General features: G+C 37.0%; 2 protein-coding genes across 2 annotated transcripts; both read left to right on the top strand.

Moving 5' to 3' along the window:
• The first annotated feature begins 989 nt into the window (after positions 1-989).
• On the top strand, positions 990-4,135 carry LOC106088257 (uncharacterized). The gene is made up of 4 exons (XM_013253679.2): positions 990-1,139; positions 2,515-2,789; positions 3,106-3,797; positions 3,868-4,135. The coding sequence occupies exons 1-4, from the start codon at positions 1,038-1,040 to the stop codon at positions 4,062-4,064; spliced, it is 1,266 nt and encodes a 421-aa protein (XP_013109133.2). The 5' UTR covers positions 990-1,037; the 3' UTR covers positions 4,065-4,135.
• A 4,969-nt stretch (positions 4,136-9,104) lies between these two features.
• LOC106088254 (uncharacterized) lies at positions 9,105-10,693 on the top strand. The gene is made up of 4 exons (XM_059361768.1): positions 9,105-9,267; positions 9,335-9,612; positions 9,742-10,436; positions 10,497-10,693. The coding sequence occupies exons 1-4, from the start codon at positions 9,166-9,168 to the stop codon at positions 10,691-10,693; spliced, it is 1,272 nt and encodes a 423-aa protein (XP_059217751.1). The 5' UTR covers positions 9,105-9,165.
• The last annotated feature ends 12,326 nt before the right edge of the window (positions 10,694-23,019 follow it).

The following is a 23,019-nucleotide window of genomic DNA, read 5'->3' as shown; positions in this document are numbered from 1 at the left end:
GAACTTGACAAATGAGATCCCTGGTGGAGGGTATATAAGATTCGGGGCGGCAGAATTAAGCACGCTTTTACATGTTGTGTCCATCTTTTATCACAATTTTTTAGAAAGAAATAATTTATTTCATATTCAAATCTGCTCATTATCTCACAAAGTCTTCGTTCATTACTTTGTCGGCTACTTGATTACACATTTTTTTCTTCATGATTATTTTTTTAATTATTTTATTTTGTATAGTGATGCGTAGGGTTGCATAACATTATTTGTTTGGAATTCCATTCACATTTTTTTAATAACTAGCATTGTATTGCGCTTTATTGCAATGTCAACATGTAATCTTCTGATAAGTTATATCAAAGCGACACCTAACAGAATTCTAATTGTGTTTGTTAGGCATTGTTATAGCTTGTAGTGGACAAAGAGCTCTCCTACCACATCAAGGCGTTGAGAGCAATAATGTACTAAACCACAAGAAACACAACGAAAAATGGGGGAGGATATAGGGTCATTAAAGAACTGGTATATAAAAGTAAAATTAGGCTCATCACAATCTTGCATATCCTTAACCATACATCGCACAATGGGATAAAAAAATTGTAGTGGAAAATGGAGCGGATAAATATCGCGTCATGAAATTTGAAATCATTATGGTTGAGGTCTTAATTAAATTATATATCAGCATTTAGGGCTCTAGACAGCTTGGAGGCCTGAAGATCTTTACCTCGGCCCTACAAAGGTCCGGCCCCTGTGTGAAGTCAAATTCACTAATTTATCATCCCAATTTTTTTCTAACCTTTACAAATGTGTGTGGAGTCAAATTCATTAATTTATCATCCAATTACGTAGATTCAGTCGCTTCTTATACAGCTTAACATTTTTGTTTTCTTTAGTTTGTATCTTGTTCTATTTTTGCTTTCACTCCACTATCTAGAAACTATGGACGGAAAGGGGTAATAATATAACTGCCTATCATTCGCTCATAGAGTTCATTGTAGACGCAATCTAGAAATAAAACACAATTCACTAGATCATATACAAAAATGAGTTCGTATAATTCGGATGAGTTGGAGGCACCCGCTTGGATAAATCAAGAATTTTTGCAAGAAGTCTTGACTAAATATGAAAATAAGGGAAAAGTAGAGGTAATTTGAAGATGGATAAAGAAGAGAAAGAAAATAAAATAAAATAAAATAAAATAAAATAAAATAAAATAAAATAAAATAAAATAAAATAAAATAAAATAAAATAAAACAAAATAAAATAAAATAAAATAGAAAAAAAAAAATAAAATAAAATAGAATAAAATAAAATAATATAAAATAAAATGAAATAAAATAAAGTATAATAAATTAAAATAGAATAAAAAAATAAAATAAAATAACATAAAATTAAATAAAATAAAATAAAATAAAATAAAATAAAATAAAATAAAATAAAATAAAATAAAATAAAATAAAATAAAATAAAATAAAACAAAATAAAATAAAATAAAATAAAATAAAATAAAATAAAATAATATAAAATAAAATAAAATAAAAAAAAATAAAGTAAAGTAAAATAAAATAGAAAAAAAAATAAAATAAAATAGAATAAAATAAAATATTATAAAATAAAATGAAATAAAATAAAATAAAACAAAATAAAATAAAATAAAATAAAATAAAATAAAATAAAATAAAATAAAATAAAATAAAATAAAATAAAATAAAATAAAATAAAATGAAATAAAATAAAATAAAATAAAATAAAATAAAATAAAATAAAATAAAATAAAATAAAATAAAATAAAATAAAATAAAATAAAATAAAATAAAATAAAATAAAATAAAATAAAATAAAATGAAATAAAATAAAATAAAAAAAAAATAAAGTAAAGTAAAATAAAATAAAATAAAATAAAATAAAATAAAATAAAATGAAATAAAATAAAATAAAATAAAATAAAATAAAATAAAATAAAATAAAACAAAATAAAATAAAATAAAATAAAATAAAATAAAATAAAATAAAATAAAATAAAGTAAAATAAAATAAAATAAAATAAAATAAAATAAAATAAAATAAAATAAAATAAAATAAAATAAAATAAAATGAAATAAAATAAAATAAAATAAAATAAAATAAAAATAAAATAAAATAAAATAAAATAAAATAAAATAAAATAAAATAAAATAAAATAAAATAAAATAAAATGAAATAAACTAAAATGAAATAAAATAAAATAAAATAAAATAAAATAAAATAAAATAAAATAAAATAAAATAAAATAAAATAAAATAAAATAAAATAAAATAAAATAAAATAAAATAAATAAAATAGAATAAAATAAAAAAAAATTAAATTCAATTAAAAAAATATATAAAATGAAAATATATTTCAAATAAAAAAATTATAAATGCTACGGCGAAAAAAAAAATAAGAATCTCTATTTTAAAACTAAAATAAATTCTTGTAATATATAAATTATTTCAAATATTTTATATACATTTTCAAATACTTTTCCTTAAATTTTTCCAGATTATCAACCATGACTTGAAACCTGCCAGCATGAAGGGAGATCATTATGCTAGTGTTATGTTTCGTTGCAAAGTGAAATATCGTTTCGTTGAGGATGCATCCTTTAAGAGCATGTCCTTCATTATCAAAACCTTACCCATGCAGGAGGGTATGAAACGTGAAATGCTAATGGAAACGACATTTTTCGAAAATGAAATTGCTATGATCTCCGATATGTTGCCGAAAATTGAGGAAATTCTAAAAGATTGCGGAGAGGCCACCAAAATGGCAGCTGGGTAAGATGTGAAAACCATAGATGATAAGAAAACAAATTAAAAGGCATGAAGTTCGGCAAGTTCGGGCGTCCACTAGCAGGTAGTGGAAATAATTCGCTCATGTCATATTTAATGATAAGGGACCTCCTTGGTAATTTTTTTGATATAACAGATTAGTGCAATAGATCTAAAGTATTTTTACAGAAAATTTTACTTCTGCTTGAAACAAATATAATTCAAAAATCGTTTGATATCTAAAAAACGATTAACATCGCTTTTAGTCATGTACCTAGATGTTTGGATCAGTAAACTCAAATATTCCCGTTTTCCATTACAGCATCATTTATCACTCGCTGCAGCCGCACAAGGTCATTATACTGGAGGATCTTTGCGAATCTGGTTATGATACCATACGAGGACGTCATCTTACCGAATTCGAAATTAAAGCTGTCTACCGTAAATTGGCCAAATTACATGCCGTCTCCTATATGCTGGGTGAAAGTGATTCTGCAGAATTGGTAACCAAATTTCAAGATGGTTTTCTAAGTTCCAGTGTGCCGAGTCTAAAAGACATATTTCCCAATGGTATGAAGAACTTTCTCAATGTGTTATCATCCAACGACGAATTTGCCATCTACTATGAAAGGGTCAAGGAAATGCAAGGCGATATCGAGCCAGCTTCTAAAAATCTATTTAATGCCTACACTCTTAATAGGGGTCAGGGAGATATTTTCGTTCTAAATCATGGTGATTTTCATATGAAAAATCTTATGTTTAAATTTAATGCCGACAACGTTATGGAGGATATGGTCATGGTGGACTATCAACTGAGTTGTTTTGCCCCCTCAACCATTGATTTGGTGTATTCGCAATATATGCTGCTAAGTCCAGAATTTAGAAGACGTCGTCATGAATTTATGTTGTATTATTTTACTGAATTTCTAAAAATTTTAAAGAAGCTTCAATTTCTGGGGGAAATGCCCAAATATTCACAATTCCAAATTGCCAACTTGAAATATAGACATTTCAGTAAGTTTTCATTTAGTGGCAGTAGTTGAAGTGAGGTTTTTTTTCAAAATGTTAATCTCTTTCATTTCAGCTCTTTATGTATTGGCCATTATATTTCCTTTAGTACTGGACAATTTTACTAAGACTGCAGAGGAACTCAAGGATGAGGATTTCAATGAAATGATTGAAAATCCTGATGTAAATGCTTCTAATTACATGAGACCTGTTTTTATCGAAGAGATGCGTGAAATGATGCCTATTCTACTAAGAGAAGGGTATTTAGATTAACAAATTGACACATTACTCGATTATACATATGCAAATGCAAATTTGCCCGTGAACATGCCATTAAGGAACAGGTGCAATTATACATATTGTTTTTGAAAAATAAGGGCATTCGAAGAAAAGATAAGGACATCGAATAAAAATATTTACTGCCGTTTTCAGAAAAAAAAAAATTTTGTAGTCTCAATTCTGGGAGGTCCTGTACGAAAGTCGTAGAGACGCTCTAAAAGCGTCATGAAATTTTCTAACATCCCCATACGTTAGAACAGAAGCGGTGGTCCAATGTCCACGAACAAACGATGTTCTTGTGATTACCGTGTACAGAACAGCAATGGAGCCAAGCGGAGGGACACCATGAAAAACCTATAGTGCAAAGTTCTACACATAGTCAAGTATGTCAGAATTGCCATCTTATGAGAAAAGAGGGTGTTTTTCCTATCTAGAACGGTCGTGACTAATGCTCCGTAAGTTGCATAAGCACCAAATAGTTTACCAAACATGGCACGAGCAGCTCTAGGACTACTCGGAGTGCACTTGAACATTCTGTCTACTCCGGCCATTCTCCCTTTCACCCGATCTCAAAAAACAAGGAAGTCCATTCTCTCTGAAACACCCACTTGCAGGTATTTTACGAGCGCTGCGAATCATGAGTGAATGATTCTGTGTCAATATGCCCCTTCACCACCGTTGTCCTGGTCTTGTTCTCAAGGGCATGGACAACACCAATACGATTTCTTTATTCGTGCACAACACCCATGGCCTCGACTTGAGCCCTCAAAAGCACATTATTAACCGGTTTTGTAACTCAACATCTGTCCCGAATATGTTCCAGATCGAATTATTATTGGATATAGCTGACGTATTTAAGAATCTTCCGATTTAGAGTCTTAAGCCCGTAAAAAGCGGCATTTATTACCAGATTTTGCTGAAATTAGAAAGGGTTAGACATACTTGATCCCTGGAATAATTGATTAACCAATATCGTCCGTATCGGACCATATTTGGATATAACTGCAGAATTTACTGATATTGCTTTAATTGGCCATTACAGAAAATGTATTCCTCTTGCCGAACGTAGAATGGATGTCGATGCGCCTCGATCATCTGCGCTACTTCTCTAATCTCTGACAACCGGTATCTAGATGCCGCTCTCCACTTGGTTACTTCATCGGAGTTTTGTTCTTCTCCTTTTGCATGTTCTATTATGGTCTCCTTCAAAAGTTTTCTTTGTTAGAGCTTCTTCATCTAATCTGACAACATGATTTTGTATTTGGTTGAGTTGTATTTTGTTGAGTTTAATTGTGCCACCGTCGTTCATACGACGTCTATATTCTTCTTTAACGCAAACTGGTCCGAAGGATTTTTCTCTCAAACAGTCCAATTACCACTTTATCTATTTTCGCGAGTATCCATGCTACGCAGCCGTACAACAGCAGGGGTAGTATCAGTGTCTTGTATAGCGTAATTTTCGTCTGTCGAGATGTGGGTTTGCTCCTCAATTGCTTACTCAATCCAAGGTAGCATCTGTTAGACTATATTATCCTCCGTTTTATTTCAAAAGTGATGTCATTTGCCTCGATTACGGCGTAGCCGAGGAAGATAAAGTTGCAGACTATCTCAAAGTTTTAGTTCTCAACTTTCTCCATTTTCTTTATCTTCTCGGATTTACAGGACTTTGTGGGACTTAATGTCATTTATTTTGTTTTATCTCCATTTACTGCCAACCCCACTTTCGTGGATTCTTTTTCGATACCTTCAAATGCTGCAATTGCTTCTTTCGGTGCCCGACCCATAATATTGATCCCGTCGGCCTCGGCGAGAAGCATACGAAAATGTTCTCATGTGAGTAGTGTGTCATGCCTTTTCACATCTGCTTCTTATGAAAAATCGATGCGGCAAGTGGTAGCATGTGTAGGGCATGCGGGGAAGATGATGAGACGTAGGAGCATTTCCAATGTCATTGCCCGGCTTTCGCGCGCAATAGGTGGGGACACAATACCAGACATGAACCAACTTAGGGGCGTGGCATGGAAAACAATTAAGGATTTTGTAAGTAGCACTGAATTCCTAACTTAGATTATCTTTTTCGAGGTTACTTTTTTAAGTATTTAGAGCGCACAACAAGCCGATTACTGGCTTAAATGTATGTCTATAGTGGCATGGGGCGGATTAATATCCGTACCCTCTTTTCAATACAACCTAACCTAACATAGTGTTGGTGTAGGTGGTTGGGCAATGGGCCATACCGCTTCAGATATCTCCCGATTTGACTTCTTAAGCTCTTACAAGCCGCAATTTTCAACCTAAAATTTTGCACATAGTATCCTGTTATGATTTTCAACAGCTGTACTAAATACGGTTCAAATCGGTCTTTAACCTGATATAGCTCCCATATTAACCGATCTCACGATTTGACTTCTTAAGCCCTTATAAGCCGCAATTTTTGTCCGATATGGTTAAAATTTTGCAGATAGTGTTTTGTTATGACATCCAACAACTATGCCAATTACGATTCAAATCGGTCTATAACCTGATATAGCTCCCATATAAACCGGTCTCCAGATTTTACTTCTTAAGCCCCGAAGCCACAATTTCCGATTTAGTTAAAATTTTCAGATAGTGTTCTGTTATGACTTCCAACAACTATGCCAAGTAGGGTCCAAATCGGTCTATAACCTGATATATCTCCCATACAAACCTATCACCCGATTTGAATTTTTAAGCCCCTGAAAGCAAAAGTTTTTTTCCGATTTAGCTAAAATTTTACATGTAGTGTTCAGTTATGACTTCCAACAACTGTGTGAACTACGGTTCAAATCAGTCTATAACCTGATATAGCTCCCATATAAACCGATCTCCCGACTTGACTTCTTGAGTCCCTGGAAGCCGCAATTTTAGTCCGATCTGGCTGAAATTTTAAAATTTAGTATTCTGTTATGACTTACAACAACTTTGTTAAGCACGGTCCAAATCGGTCTATAACCTGGTATAGCGTCCATATAAATCGATCGCTCGATTTGACTTCTTGAGCCCATGAAAGCCGCAATTTTAGTCCGATTTGACTTCAAGTTTGCACATAGTGTTCTCTTTTGACTTCCAACAATATCGGTCTATAAGCTGATATAGCTCCCATGGCCTTGATCAGTCAAGAGTTGGATATAGCTGCCATAGAGACCGATCATTCGATTTAGGGTCTTAGACCCATAAAAGCCACATTTATTAACCGATTTTGCAGAAATTTGGGACAGTGAGTTGCGTAAGGCCCTTCGACATCCTTCTTTAATTTGACCCTGATCGGTCAAGAGTGGGATATAGCTGCCATATAGACCGATCACTCGATTTACGGTTTTTTTTTTATATAAGAGGCGCTTTTATTGCCCAATGTCGCCGAAATTTGAGACAATGCGTTGTATTAGGCCCCTCGACATATTTATGCAATTTGGACCAGATCGGTCCAGGTTTAGATATAGCTGCCATATAGACCGATCTCGCGATTTAAAGTTTTGGGCGCATTTATTGTTCGAATTTGCTGAAATTTGGGACAGTGAGTTGTGTTAGGCGCCTCGACATTCCTCTGCAATTTGGCTGAGATCAGTCAAGATTTGGATATAGCTGCCATATAGACCGATCTCTCGATTTAAGGTCTTGGGCCCATAAAATTCGCATTTATTGTCCGATTTTGCCAAATTTGAGACAGTGAGTTGCGTAAGGCCCTTCGACATCTTCCTGGAATATGGCTCAGATCGGTCCAGATTTGGATATAGTTGCCATATAGACCGATATCTCTCTTGATTTATGGTTTTACGTCAATGAAAAGAGCATTTATTGGCCGATGTTGCCGAAATTTGGAACAGTGAGTTGTGTTAGGTCCTTCGACATCCTTCTTTAATTTGGCCCTGATCAGTCAAGAGTTGGATATAGATGCCATATAGACCGATCTCTCAATTTAGGGGTTTAGGCCCATAAAAGCCACATTTATTATCCGATTTTGCTAAAATTTGGGACAGTGAGTTGTGTTACGCCATTGTATATTCTTCTTTTACTTGGTCTTGATTGGTTCAGATTTGGATATAGCTGCCATATATACCGATCTCTCGATTTAAGGTCTTGGGCCCATAAACGGCGCATTTATTGTTAGATGTCGCCGAAATTTGGGGCAGTGAGTTGTGTAAGGCCCTTCTTTAATTTGGCCCAGATCGGTTCAGACCGATCTCTTGATTTAAAGTCTTGGCCCCATAAAAGTTACATTTATAATCCGATTTCGCCGAAATTTGACACAATGACTTATGATAGGCTTTTCAACATCTATGTTGGATATGGTTCAGATCGGTCTATATTTGAATATAGCTACCAAAAACACCAAGATTTTGTTCTACAAAATTGAACAATGACTTGTCCGTCACTCAATGTCCGTGCCGAATATGGTTCGAATCGGACCATATTTCGATAGAGCTGCAATGGGGGCATAAATTATGCATTTTTCATCGGTTTATGACGGTGGTTTAAGTATATACCCGAGGTGGCGGGCATCCAACTTAACGCATTTTTACTTGCTCATTCTACGGGAGAACTCTTGACACATTTTAGCCCACTACCTTTAACGATGTTAAAGATAGCTACCTAGGTGACACCGCGAGTAGGTTTGTGTCCACATTTCAGATGAAGCAAGTCGAAGTTAAGCCTGTATTTTGCCAATATAATTGAATGTTTAATATTGAAAGATGACTTTGTCACCATCCAAGTACAGTACACATAATAGCAGATTTCAAAAAAGTCGTGTAACAAATCAACCCTTATTTTTGGCTACTACATCGATGTATCGACAGATAATCTATTGTGGTGGGTTTACAGAAGTTTTTTGTGGTTTTCCATAATTCAATTACAATCTTTTCATACTCACTGTATATAAATCTAATCTAAAAAATTGCTTATCATTGTGAAACGTGTTTAATGCTCAGAAGGGCAAACACAGGCAGTATAAGAGCCAACCATCCAAATATTTTTGTTTTAGTTTAAATATTTAGTTGGAGGTGATCAGTGGATTTTGTATTGTGTTGTTCGGTTAGAAATAGAAGAAACAAAACAAAAACGAAAACATATCGAAATGAGTTGCTATAATGATGATGAATTAACTCCGCCAGCATGGATTGAGGAAGAATTTCTACAAGATGTTCTAAGCCAATATGAAGGAAAGCCGGTGGCTGAGGTAAACAAATATCATACATTAGCATTTATGCTTTCATGTTTAAATGTTTGCCTTTCTCCATTGGCAGATTATAAAATTTGAACTAAGTCCAGCGAGCATGAAAGGTGATCATTACTCTACAGTCATGTTGCGTTGTAAAGTGGAATATAAATTAGACCAACTGCCTAAGCAGGCTAAGCAGAAATCTTTAATTATCAAAACCATACCATCGGAAGAAGGCATGAAGAGGGATTTGTTGTTGCAATCCAGAGTATTTGAAAATGAAATTTCCATGTATACAAAGACTTTGCCAAAAATCGAAAAGATTTTAGAGCAGTTTGGAGAACCAACTAAGTTGTCGGCAGGGTAAGATGTAGCCCATCTAAAGATTTTTTGCTCTCCTCCAAAAAAAAAGGGAGCTGTTATAACTTTGGTGGTGGTGGGTATCTAAAGTTGCATATGAACGAAGTTTCATTTTCGCTGTTTTACTTTCAGCATTGTCTACCACTCGTTGGAACCTCATAAAGTCATAATTTTGGAAGATCTCTGCGAATTGGGCTATACAGCTATACGTGGACGTTTTCTGCATGAGCATGAGTTAAAGGCTACCTATACAAAATTGGCAAAAATACATGCAGTCACCTATATGTTGGGTCTTAGCGAAGATCATCATCTGGTCACCAATTATCAGGATGGTTTTATGAGCAAAAAATCTCCAATTTTCACTGAAATATTGAATAACGGTCTAAGAAATTTCATAGATTTGTTATTATCCCACAAGGAATTGAATATCTATGTGGATAATATTCAGGTCATGCAACAGGAAGTGGAACAGGCCTGCAATGATATGTTCAATGCTTATAGCCTAAATAAAGGCCAGAGTGATGATATTCTAGTCTTGAATCATGGAGATTTTCACATAAAAAATCTGATGTTTAAATTCAACGAAGCCAATGAAATGGAGGACATGATAATGGTGGATTTTCAAGGCAGTTGCTATGCTCCTTCCAATTTGGATATGCAATATTCTCAGTTTCTATTGCTAAGTCCAGAGATGAGAACTAAACGTCATGAAATTTTACATTTCTATTTTACGGAATTTATTAGAATTTTAAAGAAAATTAATTATCAAGGAAAGTTACCCAAATACTCGCAGTTTCAAATGAGCGCCTTGAAATATAGACATTTTAGTAAGTATATCCGATAGATTTTAGAACTTGTATTAGTTTTGTGTTCCTGCGTTTTTTTAGCGCTTTGCTTATTGGCCGTCCTCTATCCCATGGTTGTGCCTTTCTTTTATAAATCAGCGGAAGATCTTAAAGATGCGAATACCAATGAAATGATTGAGAATCCCGAGGTAGTTGCTTTAAACTACAAATTACCCTGTTATGTTGAGGAAATCCATAAACTAATGCCTATTCTGCTGTATGAAGGATATTTGGACTGATTTTTGATTAAAGTGTGAAAATAATTTAATATTTGTTTTTTATACCCTACACCACTACTATGGTACATTTTAGGTATTATAACTTTATGCATTGACCCTTTGATACGCTACAGATCGGCTTCGAATCACTTCGTCTGTCTGTAAATGTGATTATTGCACAACTCAAATTTTTTGGTGCCTGAAGGGAGTTCAGGCAGTAAAAGAAGAGTAATACGACTCAACAATGAGCTCCTCTAATATACATACAAATCGGTAGGGGTAGACAACCGAGTAGCATGGAATAAAACTCTATATACGGAGCCAGGAGAGAATCCGCACACGGAATAAAATGTCCTAGTACCCAGGAGTGAGAAACAAAGGAATAGTAACAAGTAAGAAGACATTAAATTCGGCCTGGTATATGGGACTAAAATTCTTCTCTCCCAAAAATACCCCTCCTCTTAATCCCCACAAATGGCAACAAAGTTCAATCGTGGTATTATGGGACGCAATCGGAGGCCACAGTAGCGCAGAGGTTAGCATGTCCGCCTATGACGCTGAACGCCTGGGTTCGAATCCTGGCGAGACTATCAGAAAAAATTTTCAGCGATGGTTCTCCCCTCCTAATTCTGGCAACATTTGTGAGGTACTATGCAAGGTAAAACTTTTCTCCAAAGTGGTGTCGTACTGCGGCACGCCGTTCGGACTCGGCTATAAAAAGGAGGCCCCTTATCATTGAGCTTAAACTTGCACTCATTGATATGTGAGAAGTTTGCCCCTGTTCCTAAGCGGAACGTTCATGGGCAAAATTTGAAATTTGAATATGGGACGCAATTGAAAGGGTGTAGAGTAAAAATTTGATTTCTTAATTCGGGACCAGGTGTGTGTGACCTTCCCATCCCCTGATAGCCCCCAAAAAACTTAGAAAAAAAACCCACCATAGCGGACATTTAAGTCGACCTAGACAATATGGGACTCAAATGACAGGTTTTAGGTAGTAAAATATAAATCAAGTGTTTGAGGGCCGCCAAAACAGTATTTGGGGTCAAGTCCCAGGGGGCACTCCGACAAAATGTAAGCTTCTTGGGACCGTAGAAGACTAACCGGGAGATCTATTTACACAGAAGCTTCATCAGGTTAAAGTTCGATTTGGATCGTACTTGGCACGTTTGTTGAAAGTCGTAAAAATCATTCTGAGCAAAATTTTAGGAAAATCGGATAACAATTGCAGCTCCAGGGGTTCACGTATTAAATTAGGAGATCGGTTTATATGGGAGCTATATCAAATCTGAACCGATATGGCTCCTTTGCAACCCTCCAATCCCAAGGGGCGGCCAAAAAAGTATTTGGGGTCAAGTCCCAGGGGACACTCCGACAAAATTTAAGCTTCTTGGTGCCGTAGAAGACCAACCGGGAGATCTATTTACACAGGAGCTACATCAGGTTAAAGACCGATTTGGATCGTATTTGGCACGGTTGTTGAAGGTCGTAGAAACCACTCTGAGCAAAATTACAGCCAAATCGGATAACAATTGCAGCTTCCAGGGGATGAATCATCGGCAAGGGCTGCAGCTTCAGTGTACGTGTTCGTCTTTTTTTCGTCATGGGAGGGACACATCCCGGAATGCCTTCTCCGCACGCTTCTGGTCCGTGGCGGGATTGCAAAGAACCCTGAACCCTAGTTGTGTTCGGTTTGCCAGAACCGCCTCCATCATCGGTCGGTGTCTGTGAGGTGTAATTGGTGCATGGAGTGGGTACATTTCCGATCTTGCTCTGGCCTCACTTTGCTACGGGAGTATAGTCATACTGGATATGTTGCAAGGTGCAGTGCGAACACAGCCAGCAGTGGGTTACAAGCGTCGTCGTCGTCGCCTTCTGTGTCCTCGTCGTCGGACTATGTGACCCCCCCGACCCCTCCCGGCAATATATGCATCAGCAGTCTCCCAGCCCCAATATTGCCAGGTCAGTGCGAGGAAGTGTATCATTTTTGCAACTAAACTGCAACGGTCTCCGTGGCAAAATCGATGAGATTGTGGATTTTATGAGTCAGAAGAACATATTGGTTGCAGCGATCCAGGAAAAAAAGCTGATCAACGCCTGCAGCTGGCACAATTGTTACGGATACAATGTGCTACGTAAAGATCGCTCAAGGAATGGAGGTGGGGGATTGGCCTTCATGATACACCATTCCGTGCATTATAGACTCATCTCGTCTGCGCCTGGCGCTAGTGGCCGCTACATGGAGTGCATGGGGATAGCAGTCAGGTCCGGTACTGTTGAGATAGAGCTATACAACGTGTACATACCGCCGGTTGGTAGCTGTGTACCAATTAATGACTAAGCTTACAAGTGGGTTACTATCTGGCTATAATCGTCAGGGTATAGGGGACTTTAATGCGCATCACATTTCATGGCATTCTCCCCTAGGTAACGACCGGCGTGCCATGGCTTTGGCAGAGCAGGTTGAAGGTTTCACGTTTTGCACGGTGAATGAGTGCTGAGTATCCGAACTCAATATTTTTATACCAACCACCGAAGGATGGGGGTATATTCATTTTGTCATTACGTTTGCAACACATCGAAATATCCATTTCCGCCCCTATAAAGTATATACATTCTTGATCAGCGTAAAAATCTAAGACGATCTAGACATGTACGTCTGTCTGTTGAAATCACGCTTCAGTTTTCAAAAATAGAGATATTGAGCTGAAACTTTGCACAGATTCTTTTTTTTGTCCGTAAGCAGGTTAAATTTGAAGATGGGCTATATCGGACTATATCTTGATATAGCCCCCATATAGACCGATCCCCCGATTTAGGGTCTAAGGGCCATAAAAGCCACATTTATTATCCGATATTGCTGAAATTTGAGACAGTGAGATGTCTTAGGCCCTTTGCCGTCCTTCGTTAATTTGGCTCAGATTGGTCCAGATTTCGATATAGCTGCCGTATAGACCGATTCTCCAATTCAGGGTCCTAGGCCCGTTAAAAGCCATATTTATTATCCGATTTTGCTAAAATTTGGCACAGTGAGTTATGTTAGGCCCTTCGACATCCTTCGTCAAGTTGGCTCAGATCGGTTCAGATTTGGATATAGCTGCCATATAGACCGATCCTCCGATTTAGGGTCTTAGACCCACAAAAGTCACATTTATTATCCGATTTTGATGAAATTCAGGGCAGTGAGTTGTATTAAGCCCATCGACATCCTTTGTCAATTTGGCCCAGATCGGTTCAGATTTGGATATAGCTGCCATATAGACCGATCCTCCGATTTAGGGTTTTGGACCCATAAAAGCCACATTTATTATCCGATTTTACTAAAATTTGGGACAGTGAGTTATGTTAGGCCCATCGACATTCTTCGTCAATTTGGCCCAGATCGGTTCAGATTTGGATATAGCTGTCATATAGACCGATCCCCCGATTTAGGGTCTTAGGCCTATAAAAGCCACATCTATTATCCGATTTTGCTGAAATTTGGGACAGTGAGTTGTGTTAGGCTCTTCGACATCTTTCGTCAATTTGGTTCAGATCGGTCCAGATTTGGATATAGCTGCCATATAGACCGATCCTCCGATTTAGGGTCTTGGGCCCATAAAAGGCGCATTTATTGTCCGATGTCGCCGAAATTTGGGACAGTGCGTTAAGTTAAGCCCCATGACATACTTCTGCATTATGGCACAGATCGGTCCAGATTTGGTTATAGCTGCCATATAGACATAGGTCTCTCGGTTTTAGGTTTTGGGCCATATAAAGCGCATTTATTGTCTGATGTCGCCGCAATTTGGGACAGTGAGTTGTGTTAAGCCCGTCGAAATCCTTCTTCAATTTTACGCAGATCGGTACAGATTTGGATATAGCTGCCATATAGACCGATCTCTCGATTTAATGTTTTAGGCCCATAAACGGCGCATTGATTGTCCTATGTTGCCGAATTTTGGGACAGAGTGTTAAGTTAAGCCCCTCCACATATCTCTCCAGTTTGGTTTAGATCGATCAAGATTTCCATATAGCTGCCATATAGCCCGATATATTGATTTAAAGTCTTGTTTTTAGATATAGATTCTAAAAAGATCAATATTTTGTTATACACAAATGAACAATGACTTGTTTGAATTTGGCCCAGATCGGTCCAGATTATGGATATCGATATCTCGATTTAAAGTCTTGGTCCGATAAAAGGCGTATTTATTATCCGATTTCACTGAAATTTGGCACAGTGACTTACAATATATTAGGGGTTTTGACATCTTTCAGATCGGTTGTACTTATTAGTATTTGGTCCAAATCGGAACATATTTCGATATAACTGCTATGGGACAAAAAGTATGAAATTTCCACCGGATTTTGATGAAAGGTGGTTTACATATATACCCGAGGTGGTGGGTATCCAAAGTTCGGCTCGGTCGAACTTAACCCCTTTTTACTTGTTTACTTGTACTTTCTTAATTTATTTTCCTGCAACTATCAGTATTGCATAATAATCCAATTTGCCAATTTCTATTGCATTTCTCTTAAAACTGGATCAAAATATTAAAAAAATGCCTGTCTTATTAAAAATTCAACACACTCCTTTCAGCAAACGAATAATTTGAAATAATGTTTATGGTAATGGAATATATTTTTCGCAATGAAGCAACAATTATGTCCATATCAATTTGTGTCATTTGTATCTCGAAGCATGACAGCTATGGCTGGCTATATACGATGTTGATGCTGATGCCGATAATCATCTCTGGACATTGCGTGCAGACTTTTTGTAATTCAATCATTACAAAAGTGTTGAATGTGCCAATGAATGAGCACGTTTGAGTTTTTACACATTCAGAGAAGTCGAATGCTGGAAGATATTCTATGATTGAGCCAATTATCAATTTTGCTCAAGGGTTTCATATAACTCGGGCCAATGAATATTTAAGGCAGACAGTTTTTGTAGAGCTAAAGGTAAAAAAAATGATTAAAATGAAATTAAAGCAACTTGGTTGGTTGCCACAGTTTAAGGTGAACAGATAATGCAACAGTTGAGGTTGAGTAGAAGTGGAAAAAAAACTAAAATCCAAAAAATACCAGTTTCTGGCATGCTTGTTTCAGTCTGATTTTTGTAAATTGGAAGAAAAAATTACTTATCAACAATAAACTAAAATTGGGTTAAAGTGATTGCAAAAATTCATACACATGTCTGTCTGTCCGTCTGTCTGCTGGTAATACCTAAACCTTCCTTTGCCAATTGCATTAAAGTAAAGGCCAATTCGTTTAATGTTTGCCCTCCACTTTGTGGTTTGGGTCGTGTTGTGCACCTGACAACAAAAACAGCAGCAGCAGCAGCAACCATGCACTCACTCACTCTGACTGACTGACAACTGATGAAAGTTTCACAAAAGGCAGCATGAAAAACATGAAGGCAACAAAGAAGAAAAGTCAGTAAAATAAAATCAGCTCAACATGATTTGTTCGGGTGAATGTTGACACATTAAAATCTTAAGAAAGTAAAACGACATAAATGCAATTATTTTTAATAAAATCAAGAAGAAGAAAAATGCAACCAAACACGAAAATCCAGTGACGAAGTAAAGCATAGAATGAGAGAAGATTTTTGACATATTGGGGCCATGAAAATGTTTATTCCCTATAACAAATAACAATTGATTGTTATAAATTGCAACAATTATGGCCTGTTTTGGCTTAGGTCCCAGTTAAACTGTTGCAAGTAAAAGTTGGTTATGCTTGCACGAAGTTTGTGTCTTAAGTCTTTTGTTTTCATAACAAACGAACAGGTGATTGACTGTTAGAGGTGTGTGGCTGGATTTTGTCATAAATCCTTAATTAATGTTCACTTTAGCGTTTAAATTTTGTAGAGACTAAAATCTCCATAGGAAAAAACATCAACAGAAAATTCATAAAAATATTTCATCATAATCCCAACAGGTTGCTGCTACCGTTGCCAATGATGTTGCTGTTGCTATTGCTGCCGCTTTTACTTGCACTTTCAATATTTTGCAATTTTCATTTACCACCACCAGCAGCAGCAAAGAAACATAAAAACAAGTAAAAGCGTGCTAAGTTCGGCCGGGCCGAATCTTATATACCCTCCACCATGGATCGCATTTGTCGAGTTCTTTTCCCAGCATCTCTTCTTAGGCAAAACAGGGTTTAAGAAAAGATTTGCTCTGCTATTAGAGCGATATCAAGATATGGTCCGGTTTGGACCACAATTAAATTATATGTTGGAGACCTGTGTAAAATTTCAGCCAATTCGAATAAGAATTGCCCCCTTTGGGGGCTCAAGAAGTAAAATAGAGAGATCGATTTATATGGGAGCTGTATCGGGCTATAGACCGATTCAGACCATAATAAACACGTATGTTGATGGTCATGAGAGAATCCGTCGCACAAAATTTCAGGCAAATCGGATAAGAATTGCAACCTCTAGAGGCTCAAGAAGTCAAAATCCCAGATCGGTTTATATGACAGCTATATCAGGTTATGAACCGATTTGAACCATACTTGGCAAAGATGTTGGATATCATAACAAAACACGTCGTGCAAAATTTCAGCCAAATCGGATAAGAATTGCGCCCTCTAGAGGCTCAAGAAGTCAAGACCCAAGATCGTTTTATATGGCAGCTATATCAGGTTATGAACCAATTTGAACCATACTTGGCACAGTTGTTGGATATCATAACAAACTACGTTGTGCAAAATTTCATTCCAATCGGATAAGAATTGCGCACTCTAGAGGCTCAAGAAGTCAAGACCCAAGATCGGTTTATATGGCAGCTACATCAGGTTATGAACCAATTTGAACCATACTTGGCACAGTTGTTGGATATCTTAACAAAACACGTTGTGCAAAATTTCATTCCAATCGGATAAGAATTGCGCCCTCTAGAGGCTCAAGACCCAAGATCGGTTTATATGACAGCTATATCAGGTTATGAACCGATTTGAACCATACTTGGCACAGTTGTTGGATATCATAACAAAACACGTCGTGCGAAATTTCGTTCCAATCAGATAAGAATTGCGCACTCTAGAGGCTCAAGAAGTCAAGACCCAAGATCGGTTTATATGGCAGCTATATCAAAACATGGACCGATATGGCCCATTTCCAATGCCAACCGACCTACACTAATAAGAAGTATTTGTGCAAAATTTCAAGCGGCTAGCTTTACTCCTTCGGAAGTTAGCGTGCTTTCGACAGACAGACGGATGGACGGACGGACGGGCGGACGGACATGGCTAGATCGCCATAAAATGTCACGACGATCAAGAATATATATACTTTATGGGGTCTCAGACGAATATTTCGAGTAGTTACAAACAGAATGACGAAATTAGTATACCCCCCATCCAATGGTGGAGGGTATATAAACACCATTACACTATGCGTTTGTTGCCGCTGTGATTGTGGCAGCAATAATTTGTCAATGTGTGTAAGAAAACGTGCTTAAAAGAATCATAATATCAATAACAGAAACAAGTATTTTCTCATTTTTGCCATCATTTGCCATAACTCAAAAGGTGTTAGGTGTACAGAGTCCTTCCAGTGAATTGGGAAGAATGAAGATGATGATTTGAAATGCCATAGATACTCCTTATCGATGTAGCCAGTTGGGGATTGTAAGTGGGCTAAGTCGGTCCATGTTTAGATTGAACTTCCATATAGTAAACACACTCCCGAGAAGTCTCTCTAAAGATCGCCAATCTAATCCAATGTGGCTGAAATTTGCACAATGGCTTCACCCATGATTTTCATCATCTCTTCCAAGTATGGCCAGAATCCATTTGTAACCTGATATATCTCCCATATAAACCGATATCCCAATTTTACTTCTTAAGTCTATAGAGAACGCAATTTTTAGCTGACTGGTCAAAAAACATTATACCAGGGTTTATACTACCACCTCTAACCTATAAACCAAGAATTGTTAAAGTAGGTCCATAACTTGTTACATTTCCCGTACATACCAATGTCCAGTTTTGCCTTTTTAGCCTCTAGAAAGTGCAATTCTTAAACGATTTGGCTTCCATTTTGTTTGATGATTTATTGTTTGTCCTCCTTTTCCCTTTCTTGAGTTCCCACTTCAATGACCGAATGCTGTGGGTGTGTTATTTAGACATATTTGCATACTTGTTATCCAGACAGCTTTCGCTCTCATTTTATGTTGCATATACCAACATTAAACAAACATACATAACTAAATTAACTGGATACAGGTGTATATCTGTGTGTGTGTGTGTGTGTGTGTGTTTGTGTGTTTGTGTTTACACATTTAACCATGCCCACCATGACGATGACGACAAGCTCTCCAACTATTGGCAAGTGGCAATACAACAGCCTAAGGCCAGCAATATTTTCAATAGGCGTACGCCACTAGGATACATTGATTAGCTTTCGATTTTGTTTTCTTACACTGACCACCATGGATGGCTAAGAGACGGCAACAGTAACAACAACAACAACAACCTCATAAGGAACTTGCTAGCTGCTGCTGATGCTGACGTTGCCGTTGCTTGTCCGCCTGCCATACAGTGGGAAAAGAAAAACTGACCATTATTACCATGTGCTTTGGGAGGTTGGGTGCGAGCAACAGGAAAGCCATGATGGCGACACTGATTACAAACGGCCCCTCGTTGACCATAAGCAAACACCGTCAAATCGAAGAAATTAAGTGCTAAAGTCTCTAAAGAGATTGAAGTGTAGTGAGAGGTTTTTCTGCAAAATTGATCATCAGAATTCAAGCATAAATATTCCTCTAATGCTGTTGTGTTCATTAGGCGCAGGATTGCAAAATACAAATTCAATTGATTTGTTTGCAATTTAGGACAGATGAATAGCTTTTGAAGAGGATACAAAATATGGAAGTAATTGATGCTATCGACAAAGAAGAAGCTTGAAAAAATGCCTGAGATATTGCGGAATTACTTTACTTTAATTGGCTATGACAGAACATTTGTTCCACTAGCCGAACGTAGAATTGCGTTCTAAGCTCATCGATAGGATTGGGAAATCAAAACTGAAAGCATAAGTTTCGGTGTCATTAGCAATGAAATGCGTGCTAATTGGGAAACGGAAAGAATCGGTACAATGAAGCAAACAATTTACCCTTCAGCATAGGATAGTAGAGACACTGTTTCAATATTGAAGCTTAATCGGGTATAGTTTGTGCCCTCAGGTGCTCAAAAAGTTTAATCAGCAGATCGGATTAGATTAACATATGGTCATCCCATTCCATATGTTAAAGGCACGAAAGCTAAGCTATTCGCTTCAAATAGAGGGTACTCGAATTAGTCCCCGCAAACCCAAGACGCTGAACGATACGACAGAAATACGATGGGGATAGTATGGTGATAGGCTACAGATAGGATGGGGGATAGGATATGGATAGGATGGATAGAATATAGATAAGCTATGTGTAGAATGTGGATAAGATGAGGATAGTATAAAGGTTGGATAAGAGTAGGACAAGAATAAAATGGGATGGGATAGGATAGGATAGGGTATGAAAGCGTAAGATAGGGTAAGATAGAATAAAATAGGATAACATAGGAAAGGAAAGGTTAAGGATATGATAGAAAAAGGCGAGATTAGGGATTAGATGGGATAGGGAAATGATATGGATGGAGATAGGATAAGGATATAATAGGGATAATATAGGAATAGGATACGGATAGGATAAGAATTGGATAAGGATGGGATAAGGATGGGATTATGATGGGATAAAGATGGAATAAGTATGAGACAGGATAAAATAGGATAAGATAGGATAGGATAGGATAGGATAGGATAGGATAGGATAGGATAGTATGGGATAGCATAGGATAGGATAGGATAGGATAGGATAGGATAGGATAGAATAGGATAGGATAGGATAGGATAGGATAGGATAGGATAGGATAGGATAGGATAGGATAGGATAGGATAGGATAGGATAGGATAGGATAGGATAGGATAGGATAGGATAGGATAGGATAGGATAGGATAGGATAGGATAGGATAGGATAGGATAGGATAGCATAGGATAGGGTAAGATAGAATAAAATAGGATAGGATAGGATAGGAAAGGATAGGATAGGATAGGATAGGATAGGATAGTATAGGGATAGGGATAGGGATAGGGATAGGGATAGGGATAGGGATAGGGATAGGGATAGGGATAGGGATAGGGATAGGGATAGGGATAGGGATAGGGATAGGGATAGGGATAGGGATAGGGATAGGGATAGGGATAGGGATAGGGATAGGGATAGGGATAGGGATAGGGATAGGGATAGGGATAGGGATAGGGATAGGGATAGGGATAGGGATAGGGATAGGGATAGGGATAGGGATAGGGATAGGGATAGGGATAGGGATATGGATATGGATATGGATATGGATATGGATATGGATATGGATATGGATATGGATATGGATATGGTTATGGATATGGATAAGGATAGGATAGGGATGGAATAGGCAGAGTATATTGATTTAATAGGAATAGGATATGGATAGTACTGGGATAGCACAGGTATAGCACAGGTATAGCACAGGGATATTATAGGGATGGGATAGGATTAAGATAGTGTAGGTATATTATAGAGATAGGATAGGGATAGGATTGGCATAGGACAGTGATAGGATATTGACATCTATTTTAAGTATGGTCTAATATTTGTTTGTTCAAGTGTGGACTAGTCTTTCTACTGATTTCTTGATATTAGAAAATTCCTTTTTATTTAAGTTTTTTTTAAATATTTTAGGTTTTGCCCACAATTCCCGCATTTTCCCAGAAATAGGATAGGACTAGAATAGGATAGGGATAGGATAGGTATAGTATAGGGATGGAATAGGATAAATATAGCGTAGTGATAGCATAGAGAGAGGATAGGGCTTGGATAGGACTAGGATGTGGACAGGACAGGGAAAAGATAGGGACATCTTTTTTATGTATACTCTAATATGTCTTTGTTCAAGTGTTGACTAGTCTGCCTGCCAATATTTGTAATTGTTCTTATGAAAACTAATTGCTTCGAATAGAATTTTAAACATTATTATACCCACCATCATAGGGTAGAGGGCATATTCATTTAGTCATTCCTTTTGCGACACATCGAAATATCCATTTTCGACCCAACAAAGTATAAATATTTCTGATCGTCGTTAAATTCTAAGGCGATTTAACGATGTCCGTGTGTCTGTCCTTCGGTCCGTCCGTGTGCCCGTCAGTTGTAATCACGCTACAGTCTTAAATAATTGAGATATTGAGTTGCAACTTTTCACAGACTCGTTTATCTTCGATGCGCAGGTTATGTTTTTGAATTGGCTAAATCGGGTCATATTTGGATATAGCTGCCATATAGTCCGATCTGTCTATAAGGTTGTAAAGCCCAAAGAAGATTTACTCGTAATCCGATTTCGATGAAATTTTAAGCATTGAGTTGTGGCTTAAAGCAACTCATTGTTTCAAATTTTAACGAAATCGGATAATAATTGCGAATTTTATGGGCTAAAGACCTTTAAACGACAGATCGGTCTATATGCAGCTATATCTAACTATAGTCCAATCTTTAACATATTTAAGTCGGTAGCTGTCATCACAACTAAATATGGTCCAGATCGGACAATATTTAGATATAGCTGTTATATAGACCGATCTGCCGATTAAGGGGTTTAAGCCCACAAAAGCCCCAATTATTATCCGATTTTGCTGAAATTTGAAACAGTGGGTTGATTAAAGCCTCCCTTCATCCGATCAGCATATGATCCAGATCAGATTTTATTTAGATATAGCTGCCTTATAGACCGATTTTCCAATTTAGGGTCTTTATCCCATAAAAAGCGAATTTGTGGCCCGATTTCGCTGAAACTGTGACTTGTACAAGATGTCTCGGGACCTGAATCAAATATGATCCAGCTAATCCTCATTTTCATATTACTATGGATATGATAGTGGAGTTGTTATAAAAGAGGATGATTCTTTTGTGGTACAGGGTGGAGGCCACCGTTGCGCAGAGGTTAGCATGTTCGCCTATGACGCTGAACGCTTGGGTTCGAACTATGGCGAGACCATCAGAAACAAATTCAGCGGTGGTTTTCCCCTCCTAATGCTGGCAATATTTTTGAACTACTGTGCCATGTAAAACTTCTCTCCAAAGAGGTGTCGCCATGCGGCACACAGTTCGGACTCGGCTATAAAAAGGAGGCCCCTTGTCATTGAGCTTAAACTTGAAACGGACTGCACTCATTGATATGTGAGAAGTTTGCCCCAGTTCTTTTGTGGAATGTTCAAGGGCAAAATTTAAAATTGAAAAAAAATCGGTTCAGATTTTGATACAGCTTCCATATAGATGTTCGTCCG

Source organism: Stomoxys calcitrans, chromosome 2 (assembly GCF_963082655.1).
Source record: "Stomoxys calcitrans chromosome 2, idStoCalc2.1, whole genome shotgun sequence".
Lineage (NCBI taxonomy): Eukaryota > Metazoa > Arthropoda > Insecta > Diptera > Muscidae > Stomoxys > Stomoxys calcitrans.
The sequence above is the reverse complement of the archived record's forward strand: the minus strand, read 5'-3'. Positions and strand labels throughout refer to the sequence as shown.